General features: G+C 42.8%; 1 protein-coding gene across 4 annotated transcripts in view; it reads right to left on the bottom strand.

The window, feature by feature from the left end:
• The window catches only part of NMD3 (NMD3 ribosome export adaptor), a 28,772-nt gene extending 25,676 nt beyond the window's left edge, over nt 1-3,096 (bottom strand). The window contains exons 1-3 of one of the 4 annotated variants that reach the window (XM_036757434.1): nt 3,033-3,096; nt 2,303-2,359; nt 1,002-1,136 (exon numbers count right to left, since the gene is read on the bottom strand). In XM_036757434.1, coding sequence (XP_036613329.1) covers nt 1,002-1,136; nt 2,303-2,346 — 179 coding nt within the window. In that variant the 5' untranslated portion in view covers nt 2,347-2,359; nt 3,033-3,096. Of the gene's footprint in view, nt 1-1,001; nt 1,137-2,302; nt 2,414-2,452; nt 2,477-2,937 lie in introns of those variants that run through there. The other 3 variants (XM_036757435.1, XM_036757437.1, XM_036757436.1) reach the window with 3 other exon arrangements.
• Nucleotides 3,097-12,699: the final 9,603 nt, after the last annotated feature.

Below are 12,699 nucleotides of genomic sequence, written 5' to 3'. Positions count from 1 at the left end.
ATCTGCAACTTCCAGGGTTTCTGCAGAAACCAGGCTGCACTCGTGGGGACCTCATCATTGGGAAATCTCATTCTCTTACAAGATCCAATCAGCCTCAGTACTAACACCTCTTTATGACTGGAGGATAGAGCCATGAACCCAATTTTCATTAAAGAAGAGCAGATAGGAGAAACATCTCCTGAGACATGTCATTTCCCACCCAACCCTCATTTTGGATTTCTTAGGTATCTCCACCTTGCCCCCTCAGCCAGCTTCTTCTCTTCCAAGCCCCACAGCCACACTCAAGCTTTCCTGCTGTGTGTGTGAGGGCAGGGACTTTCTTTTTTGTATTTGTATCCCCAGCATTTAGCATAGTGCCGGGCATACTGTTGTTATTCGGTTGTGTCTGACTCTTCATGACCCTGTGGACCACACTTTCTCCAGTTCATTTTACAGATGAGGAAACTGGGGCAAACAGGGTTATCAGACTTGTCCAGGATCACACAGCTAATAAATGTCTGAGGCCAGACTTGAACTCAGGAGGATGAGCCTTACTGATTCCCAGCCCAGTGCCCTGTCCACTACACCACTTGGCTGCCCTCATATTAGACATTTAATAAATGTTTATTATTGAATATAGGAAAAGTTAAATATGGTTTGTTAAGTACTTAACACACATACAACTTAAAGATATAAATTTCAAACGTGTCCAAACCAAGTGTTGACTGTTTTCATTTTGCTTATATGGACTAGTAATTAAACAAAGAAAAACCTCAGACTAGTGGCAACAACTAAGTCATTTCTCTTAATGTTCTATTCTCATCTGCCCATAGAAATATTAACTCAATTAGCATAGATCAATTTCTCCAGAAAAGACATCAGAGCAAGAAACAAATACCTTTGTAATGATTTTATTTACTTCTTAAAAACTAGAAAAGTATATTCTAAAATTTGGGACTCCCAAGTGAGCTCCTCTCACCTTACATGAAAATCTGAATATTAAATAAGCTAAAATATCATACCTTTCACATTGTTTGCAGAAGTTAACCGAGACTTGTTTGGGGATCCCTTCACTGATGTCCACTTGTGTCCGCAAACAGGCCACGCACATGTTGGCAGGATTAGGGGGGATGGGGACACCACACTCGCAGCACAGGCTTAAATAAACAAAACAAAATTAAGCAAACTACAGATTTCTCGAGTAGGACGGTGATAATACATCTTCCAAAGAGATCAAGTTTTACCATAATAGGCTCAACTTGTACTGTAACCTTCTTTCTGACATTAACTCATTCTCAAAAAATTTCTTTTAAGATATGTTGCATTCATTACACATTGGGATTGACCGAGAGCAGGTACAATCAGGTCTCAGGATGTTTCCCCTAAGAAGTCATTTCATTCTAAATCCAAGTGCAAGAATGCACTCAAAGAAGAAAAATAATTTAGGGAGATGATACTACATATGTAAATTATTCTATTTAGCCTGTATATAGCTGTCTGTGTGTGTGTGTGTGCGTGTAAGCTCCTTGAGGACAAGGACCATCTCCTGTCTCTTTTTGTATCCCCAGTGTTTAGCATAGCGTCTGAGTTGAATTAGGTGGGAGATGGACAAAGCCTTATTTTATTCATATAGCCATATTTTATGCCATCCTATTTTAAGACTGGCAAATCAGGTTACAAACATTGCTTGACCTCCCAAAGGCATCTTAGCATACTAACGGCAAAGCCAGAGGTAGAATTCAAGCATCTGTGCTAGATGTGGCCATAATGGTGATCTGTCTCCTGGATAATTATGATTCTTTAATAAATTAATCTCTACACTTTTTAATTCTTCTGTGTTCCCATCCTGGTTTTTTCCCTGATGCTGTATCATTTTCCTTACAGTCAAAAGCATCTGCATCTTCAGCAATGGGCTGAGTATTGGGCCTGATAATATTAAGAGTAAGCCCCCTGGTCCAGCAGTTCTCACTGTCTGTCACTTTCCAAAGATCTCTCAAAAGCCCTACACAAAAGCTCTACATCGGACCGATGGAAATGACCACTTGTCACTACGGGGCTGCTGACTAGCCACTGAGGCCCATCCAGGCCCACAACCCACAAGCGCTTCCCCCTAGCTAAGCCAATGCTTGAAACGATCGGTAAACAGTTTGGTGCTGGGAGACAAACTCGGAAAAGTTTTGTAAAAGGGGGAGAAGGTGCAGACAGCAGCAGCCCTGGGAGCCAGAGCTCGGAGATGGGAAAGTGACAGGGAAACTGACGCATGGAAACACACACACACAGAAATTGACACACGGAGACAGACAGACTGACACACAGGACTCACACGCAGCCGGTGCTGCTCACTGCCGGGCCCTTCAGGTACTCCATGGTCGGGAGCGCCCTAAAAAGAAAAGGGGCTTGAAGCGCCCATCCTGGGACCCCCAAGGACCCTCCTTCCCTGCCCCTCCCCTTTCTCCTGGTCCCGGGCCTTTACCCCGGCTAGGCCGCAAAGCACCCTCCCACCCGATCGCCCCACCCCCGGGGAGGGGCCGTTAGGATCCCCGGGAGACGGACCAGGCAGAGGCCTCGGGAAGGGCAGAGCCCTGCTCCAGACGCTGGACCACACTTCGGGGTCACAAGAGTGGGTCAGGCTGCCTAAAACCCAGGGTGGGGGGAGGAGGGCGGACTGGGCGTGGCCTTTGTCCCCGGGCCTCAGTTTCGTCCTCTGTAGGACGAGGAGGAGGGGCTCGACTGCCAGACCTTCGAGACCCAGGGGACCTACGACTCCCGCCTCAGCTTTCTCCTCTCTAAGGGGTAAGGGCCTCGAGGGTCTCGCCCAGCTCGTGACCTGTGACCCCTCGGGGCGGGCCTAGGCCCCGGAGGAGCGGGGCACCCTGGGCCCGCCCGGGACCTCTCTGTGCCTCAGTTTCCTACTCTGTAAGGGAAAACGAACCCCAGCCCCTCCCCCGCCCGGCCTACCTCACCCGCCGTCCCTAGGGTCGAGTCACAGCCCGGAGCGCCCCCGCCCGCCCCGACCCTGTTCTGCCTTGCCCGGGTTCTTCCCCGGCACCGACCCTGATCCTTCACAGGATTCTCACACGCGGCAGCGGCACCGGCACCGCCGCTTCCGGGAAGAAGATCTCGCGAGAGCGTGCACGAGACCGCGCGAGAGTTAGAAACTGTGCTTTCTTAAAGGGACAAGTGTCAGAAAAGGGGGAAGGGGGCAAGAGGGAGGAAATAGAGACAATAAGAGGACAAGAGGGAGGGAATAGAGAGAATAGGGAAGATAGTGGAGGGATAGTAAAGAGTACCTCCCCAATCCTAAATCCAGCGGCTCCTAATGCCAGCCCTTAGCAAGAACCCCAGAGCCGTTTGACAGATGAGGAAACTGAGGCCCAGAGAGCTGGAAGGATTTTTTTTCTCTTTAAATGTTTTATTGATGGGTTTTGTTTTTTGTTTTCTTGTACCCCCAGCGACTGGACCATAGTAGGTGCTTTTAAAATTTGACTTATTAAACCTCCCTGCCACTTCCCAGTGACTCCTGACGTCCTCCAAGGGAGCCCTCCTTTAGAACAAATCAGAACAAACAAGCAAGACAAATCAACCCATTTGTCTGTAAGTAACCACCACTTTAAGCCATTTTTTTTTTACTTCAAATTCAGAATCCTTTCCACCCTGCCACATTCCCTTCAACAGTTTGGGAAGATTTCATGCAGTCCAACGTGATTTTAACAAATACTTTTATTAGCACATATTTAACAAATCAAAAATCAAATCAAAAACACCCATTGTATTCAGAGCATTGTAGCTTTAACAGGAAAATTACTTTAGATAAGATAGAATTCCAGTTTTCTTGAGACTTGGCGTATAGAAGGGAGATAGTGCACCAACCCAGATAGTTACAGTCACAATTAATACAAGCTCAGTTTGTTACAGCGTAGCCCAAAAGGTTTTCGAAAGTAAATTCCTTTAAGTCAGCATGTTGCCTTACATTTAATAGTGTTTTACTGAATTGAATTAAAATCCAAGCAAGATGGCCTTTGGAGACAGAATATTCAGAGAAATCTTCCCTGAGAGCCTGGCATTTGAGTTGAACTTTAAAAAATAAGTAGGGATGAGCAGATAAAGGGGAGAGGTGGGATGAAGGGCCTTCTAGCAGAGGGAACAGAGAGATCAAAGCCTTAAAAATGGGAAATCACTGAATTGGGGGAGATCAGGGCCAGTGAAATTCCCTTTCGAAGGTAGAGCCAAATTGTGGGGGGGCCACAGAAGGTATCCCTCAGGCTCCTCTCCTGGGCTCTCTTTCCTTCTCCCTCTATGCTACTTAAGTCCATGATCTCATCAGCTACCATGGATTTAATTACCATCTCTATGCTACCAATTCTCATATCTACTTATCCTGTCCTAATCTCTCTACTGACCTCCAGTCCCACATCCCCAACTTCCCTTCAGACATCTCAAACTGGATGTCCAGTAAACATCTCTTAGACTTAACATATCCAAAACTGAACTCATTCTCTTTTCCCCTGAACCCTTGACTCCTCCTACCTTCCTTATTAGTGTAGAAGGAGGCACCACCTCCCAACCCCTCTGGAGTCATCCAGGACTCCTCACTATCTCTCCTCCCTATATCCAAGCTGTTGCCAGGGCCTATCTATTTTCCCTCTACAGCATCTCTTATAAATTTCACTTCTACAACATCTCTTGTAGAGTTCATCCCCCGCCCCCCTCTTTTGCAGCACTTCTTGTAAATTTCACTTCTGGAGCATCTCTTGCAGGTTTCAACTCTGCTGCATCTCTCAAATTCACCCCCTTCTCTCTTCTGACACTGGCCTCTCATAACCTCATACCTGGACTATTACAGTAGCTGCTGGTGAGCCTGCCTACCTTGAGTCTCTCCCTACTCTAATCCTTCCTCCACTCAGTCACTAAAGTGGTTTTCCTAAAGCACAGGTTCAACCCTGTCACCCTGCCCCCCATTCAACAAACTTCCTATTGCCTCCAGGATCAAATACAAAATGTTCTGTTTGGCATTCAAAGCACTTCGTAGCCTGGCTCCCTTTTACCTTTCCCATCTTCTTAAATCTTAACTGCCCACTATGTACTCTTTAAACCAATGACACTGGACTCCTGGCTGTTCCATGGACAAGATGCTCCATCTCTCAACTGGGGCATTTTCTCTGGGTGCCTCTCATGCCTGGAAGGCTCTCCATCCTCCTCTCTGACTACTGATCTCCTGGCTTCCTTTGAGTGCCATCTAAAATCTCACCTTCTACCCGCCTTCCCCACCCCCTCTTAATTCCAGTGCCTTCCCTCTGTTAATTATCTCCTATTTATCCTTTATATAGCTTGCTTGAACATATTTGTTTGCTAGCCTCCCCCCTTAGACTGTGAGTTCCTTGAGGGCAAAGACTGTCTTTTGCCTCTTTTTGTATCACCACTGTTTAGCAGGACGCGTATGTTGGGCACAAAGAAGGCGCTTAATAAATGTTTCATGACTGACCTCAGTTTCCCCATCTGTAGAATGAGGGAGTTAGACTGCACGATCTCTGAGGTCCCTTTCAGCTCTAAATCTATGAGCTTATACATCTTCCCCATCAGACCTCCAAAAGCACTTACCATGTAATATTTTATATCATTGAAATCTGTGTTCTACATATTCAGCTTACCCCCTGGTACCTGAGGGCAAAGAATGTGTTTTCTCTAAACTTTCTATTTCTCCCAGCACATAGCACACAGTGTACTCTTAGTATTGGGCAGCTAGGTGGCATAGTGGATAGAGCTAAGTGGATAGAGTCAGGAAGATGGGAGTTCAAATGTGACCCTGGGCAAGTCATTTGACCTCTGTTTGCCTCAGTTTCCTCAACTGTAAAGTGAGAACCCTGGAGGAGAAAATGGCAATCCATGCCAGTATCTTTGCCAGGAAAAACACACTGGGGTCATGAAGACTTAGAAATAACTAAAAATGACTTAATAATAACAATAGCAAAGGCATTTAATAAATGTCACTGTTGAATAAATCTATCTTGAACTCTAAATGTCTCCATTTCTTCATCTAGCAAATGAGGAAGACCAGTGACCTCTAAGCTCTCTGTGGTTATCCCACTTTTGGTAAGCTGTGACTTGTTAGCAAGTCTTTTTTTTTTTGTTCTCATTAAGCCTAAATTTCTCCTAGGAGAATAATCTAAATCCATCTTCCACTTGAAAGCCTTCTAAATGCTTAGAAACATTATGTGGAAATATTCTATATACATGCCTAGGGTGTTATAAGTACCAGATATTTCATTGGCCATGGAAATAATGTTAACAAAGCTTTGGTCAACATTCTACACTTCATACCACAATAAATTCCAAATAGACAAGATATCTAAATTTGAAAAAAAAATCATGCCACAAAAAATTAGAGGAAAATGGACAGTTAGTCTTTCACAATTATGAATAGAGGAATTGTAACCATTGAATAATAAAAGACAAAAGATAATAAAAGGTAAAATAGATAATATTTATTTAAGTTGAAAAGGTTTGCACAAATGAAATTGATGGTAAGTACAGTGCCTGGCACAGAGTAGATACTTAATAAATGTTAATTGATGTAGTTGTAATCAGAATTAAATATAGGAATAGAGAAAATTATGACACCCAAAACATATCAGAATTGACAAAAATCTAAAAAAATTAATTTCTATTCTCTAGTAGACAAATGGTCAAGAAATGTGACGTTTTTCAAAAAAAATTATAAATTATATGCAACCACCTGAAAACAGGTTTAAAATCACTAATAATCATATAAATACATATTTGGATGCAACAAAGTAGCAAAGATGGTAAAATATGGGAAATCTTGTGGTAAGGGCCATTGGAAGATCAGCACATTAATTCAGTGTTAGTGAAATTGGGAATTGGTTTAACCACTCTGGAAAACAATTTGGAATTATGCAGGGCTAGTTACAAAATTATGCATAGCCTTTGAACCAGACATTTCACCACTGGGACTATCCCCCAAATAGGTTGTTGAAGGCAATAAAATGCTCACAAATAGAAATATTCATAGCATTGTTATTTATGATAACAAAAAACAAGAAAAGAATATATGCCCAACAACTCAAACTGAACTATATGTATGGGAATGTTACTATGGAGTAGCAAATAAGGAATATGAGGAATTCAGAGAAACATGGGAGTATATGTATGAAGTGATGCAGAACAAGTAGACCAGAGTCAAAGGAACAATGTAACTACAGCAACGTAAATAAAGTTGACCCTGAGAGGCAACAAAACTGGTCAATCACGATGATCCATGTTAGTGCTATATTGTCAAAGCTAAAAGACATATCTTTCCTTTCTGTTAACAATCAATAAACTGTGGTCAGGAAACGTTTTGTGAATCAGGACTCATTTGGGGAAATATTGGAAAGATTCCATCGTATCAAAACAAAAAGTGTCCACAAAGCTGAACAATTTTTTAAAGTGGAAAAAAAATGCCTATAAATGCAGTTATCAACCCAAGCATTTGCCTAGGATTAGAGGACCTGGAGTAGTAAATATTAATGGTTTTGATCATGACAAACAGGAAAGCAAATAATTAAATTATTATCAAGCAGTATTCATTTTTATGATGTTACTATTTTCAGAAATTAAAGTGGTCTAAAGAGGATACTCATTGGCACGTTTTAGAAACTCTATTAATTTTTACAGATTCAATTTCCAGGGACATTTGGGTTAGCTGATTAGAGTAAAATCTGATTATTTGTAATTCATACTGATGAATTGGGGGAGGGGGAGGGCAAACACTGATGGGAATTATTGAAAGATCTAGAATTTGATCAGCAAGTATTTATTACACAGTTTTGTAACTTTCAAGGACTCAAGTGAGCAATGGTCGTCTCATGTAGCCTTGAACACAATTTCTTTTAATAAATAAATAATGGTGGTTTGCAGCTGGCACATTAAATGTGTATAAATTGAGGTAAGTTGGTACAGTGGAAAGAGCTGAAGAGTGCTGAGTGTTCGAGCCGACTGATCTGGGTTTAAATCTTAACTCCAGTGCTTACTCTGAGTGTGGCTGTTGGCATCATTTACCTCTCCAGGACAGTCTCATTACCTGGAAACTGAAGCCATTGGACTAGTTGGCCTCTACAGCTCCTTCCAGCTGGAAATCAAAGACCCTAGGAGGCTCTCAAAGTACTTGAAAAGTTTGTTCTCCAGTGTTTTGAACACAAACCTTGTAATGGTGCTTGCAATGCTAATTGCAGTTGTCTATTGCGATTGCAATAATCAATACTAATACCATGATGACATGAAGAACATCAGTTTCCAATGAGTATACGTTCCAAACAGTGAAGACCAAAATACTTTAATAAGATTTTACTGTTGTGCTTTGTGAGAATTATCACTGAATAATGACTTATAGTGTTGGAGTGTTTTGAGTGAGAAGAAAGTGAAAAAAAAAAAAAAAAAAAATTGTCTAAAAGTGGCTTTCTTTGGTTCCATGGGCTGCCAAAGGGAAACCAATGAAAATTAATCTCATGAGATATTTTCAAGAAGAAATATTCATTGATAATTTAGGCAATGTTCTCCAGATACTCCTCTTTGCATATGACATTGAGCTTATGGCATCAGATCCTAGAACGCAGTCTGTGGCAGGTCAAGAAGTCAACCTAGCACCACAAGAAGAAAAACTCAGTGGATGAACAGTGGGTGTTGTAGTTGGATGGACAGGCCGTTGATTTAATTCATTAGTACATATATATTGGATTGCTAGGTGGCACCATAGTGCACACAGAGAACTAGAGCTAGAGTCAGGAAGACCTGAGATGGAATCTGCCTGGGGACATTTCCAAGCTGTATGACCCTGTAATATCAATTAAGTTGGGACTTTTGTTACTGTTTTAGAATGATAAATTAATTAAGTGTCTTTGATTGAGCTTTGCTAGGTGCAAAGCCCCAGGCCCAAACCCCTGTCTACTAGGTGTTAAGCCTATGTGAGCATGAAGCCCTCAGGGTCCTAAGGAGAGTCAGAGCCAATAGTAGGAGCCAATGTTCTGGTGACTCAGATGATGTTTGATGATGGCTAAAGAGTGTATAAAAAAAGAACAGAGCTATTTGCGAAAGGCTCTCACTCCTAGAAGAATGTTGTTGCAGGATTCTGGGCAGCTGCTCTAAGAGCCTCCCGGCTCACCCAGATGTTGAATTGTATTTGGTCTGTTTATAATGTATGTTTGTAATTTGTTTGTATTCACTCTGAAGTTCAGGGTGCTGGCTTTTTCCCCTGAACTAAGTGAATGATATATGTATATGTTGGATTAAAGTAAGATTGTTAACCCCTTAACGTTGCTTTCCTTAATAAAGCAGATCAAAAGAACCTGTGCTGGCAGCATTCTTGTTGTTGGGCTTGTGTTAGTCTCTCACCCCCACAGCAGCTGCTAGCCAAAATGTTGAAACAGACCCTGGGCAAGTCACTTCACCCTGTTTGCCTCAGTTTCCCAGTCTGTAAAATGATCTGGAGAAGGAAATGAAAAACTACTTCAGTATCTTTGCCAAGTAAACCCCAGCTGGGGTCACAAAGAGTCAGACACAACTGAACAACAAACATTGTATATCTTAGAGAATCCCTGTAATTGGATAATTGAATTAAATAGGGAATAGAGAGCTGGTTGGATCACATCTGAGAGATTACAGTGAACTTTTTCTTTTAATAAATACATGATAATAAATTTTAATAAATAAAATAATATATAAATAACTCCAAACTGCTGCCTGCTGCTAAAGTCCATCTTTCTCACACCAGTATTCCCCCAGTGGAAAGGAAGCTTTGAGCAGTGGACAGAGAAAGGACTGGGGTCAAGTCCCGCCCCAGACACTTACAGACTTTGTGGCCCTGGACAAGTCATGTAACACCTAAGTGTCCTCAGGCAGCTCTCTAGGCCAATCTGTAGCAGTGCATTTGGTGGTCTATGTGGTTTCCTCACCAGAAGCTCCTAGCTAATGTAGTCTCTTCGCTGTTGGGTACCCTCTTGTCCTAACGACTCTCCTACTTCTACTTGTCTGACAGCTTTTCAGTCTCCTGTGGGGTATGGGCATCCAGGTCATAGCCCTCAATGATGGTTCCCAAAGTTCCACCCTCTTCTGTTCTTTCTCTACTGTCCCATCAGCCTCCATGGGTTTAGCTGTCATCTGCCTCAATCCCACACCATCACTTGCCCAATGGACATTTGACATTGGATGTCCCAGAAACATCTTCCCTATTTCTTTCAAAGGCATTAACATCCTTCCAGCTTCTGAGACTTGTAACCTCAAAATTAACTTGGACTCCCCACACCATATATCTGATCAGTTGCCAAATCTTGCCATTTCTACATTCACAACATCCCCTGCATCTGACCCCCTCTCTCCAATGACATAACTATGGTCTTTCTTCAGACCCTCATTACTTCTTAACTAGGTTACTGCAAGAGCATGCTAACTGGTCTTCCTTCTTTAAATCTCTTCCCCACTCCAGCCCATCCTACACACTGCTATAAAAGTAATTTTCCTTAAACATAGGTCTGACCATGTGGTTTCCCTTCAGCTCCAATAGCTTCCTGTTGTTATCTCAGAGATACAAGATAAACCCCCTCTGTTTATTAATAATATGCAATACTTGTACAGCATTTTAAGGTTTGCAAAATGCTTCATAAATATTTAATTTTATCCTCACAACAACCCTGGAAGGTAGGTGCTATTATCATCTCCACTTAATGGATGAGGGAGAAAGAGATTAAATGGTAAGGATCTTCCTGACCCCAGGTTCAGTGTTCAATCCCCTGTGCCACCTTGTTGCTTCTTACTTTAAGATCCCATCCAGCTTGGCCCCAGCACAACTTTCCAGCCTCGATGGACACCGCTCCTCCCCTGACATTGTAAAGTCCAGCCATGTCTGCTTCCTCTCTTCTTTATACTCCATTTACCATCTCTTTGCTCTTGCACTGACCATCCCCCATTCTCATAATGCACTTCCTTCTCACCCTCACCTCCTAGATTCTCTCTCTTCCTTTAAAATGCATCTCAGGCTCCATGTTCTACATGAACCTTTTCCTGATGTCCCCCTGCACCCCTCTAATTGTTAGCACTCTCCCTTCCAAACTGCCTTGGATTCAATTACTTTGCATATATTTATACATGTCCTTTCTGAGACCAAGATTGCTCATTGCAATTATGTAGTATCCAGAACTGATTGGCTCTCATGGAGTTTTTACTCCAGTTGCTTCCAGAGTGCTGGGCATCTGCTGCACCTTATCTCCCACCCATTCACTCCCACCACAGTTCTCAAGGGCCTGAAACTTGAGAACTCAACACTGTTGAGTCCAGGCTACCCATGAGTAGAATGACAGCCAAGGTGCTGGAGATATGAAATTTAAGATGATGTCACTTTAGAAGAAGCATTTAGCTTTATTAAAATACTAGAAAATTAAGACTTTTTTCCAGCCCAATCATTAATGTACCAGTCCTGGCTCTGTCACCTGGTCACATAACCTTGGACAAACTCACCTAGCACCTGAGTCTCAGTTTTCCCACTGGTGAGACTGGGGTCTGCCTGGACTAATGCACTCCCCATCTTTCTAACATTCTACATTGTTGGAACTCCCTCCTGGATCCACTGTGATGGAGATGGAAGAGGAGAAGGAAGCCAGGTATTAGCCCAGGGTCTTGGGGCTGGTCCACTCATAATGCTTCTGAAGTTGAATGTGCTTGCCAGGCTTCAGCTGCCCAGTGGGATGTGAAAAAGCTAAAATACTGGAGCAAAAATAATTCTGGGCACAGCCAAAGGGGCACTCAAGAGATGAACTAAGGAATGGTGGGCACGGGGGGGCTTCTTCTGGTGCCTGCATTTGTCCTTGACTCACTCTAGCAATCCACCACTAGCCTAGCTTATCCTAACCCCATGGGCAAGGGATCCTTTCTCCTGCCCTCCTCCCCTCCAGCTCTAAATCTGACCATATATATCACAAGGACACGGTGCATCACAATATGTCACAAATGAACAGGGTTGGGAATCCCAGAACTAAGCAATGGATTCAGACTCTCCTAGCATCGCCTTCTTGGTAAATGTTTAGTGGACAATCTGCAGACCATGATGAGGCATTAGTTAACATTTGTGAATGGAAAATATAGGATATAGCACCCACCATTGTGTCAGTCATTCCAGGATCGGTGTCTGTGCCGTTGGCTACTAAACTGAGTCTGGAAGAGCCCGGCGGTGCCAATTAAGGATCTGGAGCCCCTGCAGCATTTTTTTCATTTCCCATCTTTTTGTGGATGTCCACAGTGGAGCCTGACTCCATAAGCTACCTCATCAGTTATGGCCTCCATCCAATAACCTCCAATCTACAGCATGGAGTGAGCAATCAGAAAACTTAACAAAAACATACTTGGATTCAACCAATCCTTCACTATACTCATTCACTTCTCTCAGAAAACTTCCAAGAGGAGAGATAAGTGGTGGCCCAGACAGTGATATTTATTCATGAATTGTTTGTCAGGTGGTCACATGCCCTCATTCTCCATGCAAGGAATACATCTAGCTTTACGCACTTTGGTTTCCTGTTCCAGGCAGACAAAGTCCATTTTCTCCCTGGAACTATAATGGCAGAAGCATTAAAGAAACCCAGGAATGTTTCTATAATAAACAGCAGCTGTAATAAATATTCTGACTTGATGACAAATATTCTCACATGCTGTGCTCCAAAGGGCAAACTCCATCTT

Source organism: Trichosurus vulpecula, chromosome 4 (assembly GCF_011100635.1).
Source record: "Trichosurus vulpecula isolate mTriVul1 chromosome 4, mTriVul1.pri, whole genome shotgun sequence".
In the NCBI taxonomy this organism is placed as follows: domain Eukaryota; kingdom Metazoa; phylum Chordata; class Mammalia; order Diprotodontia; family Phalangeridae; genus Trichosurus; species Trichosurus vulpecula.
Note: the sequence above shows the minus strand (reverse complement) of the source record. Positions and strands in the feature narration are given on the sequence as shown.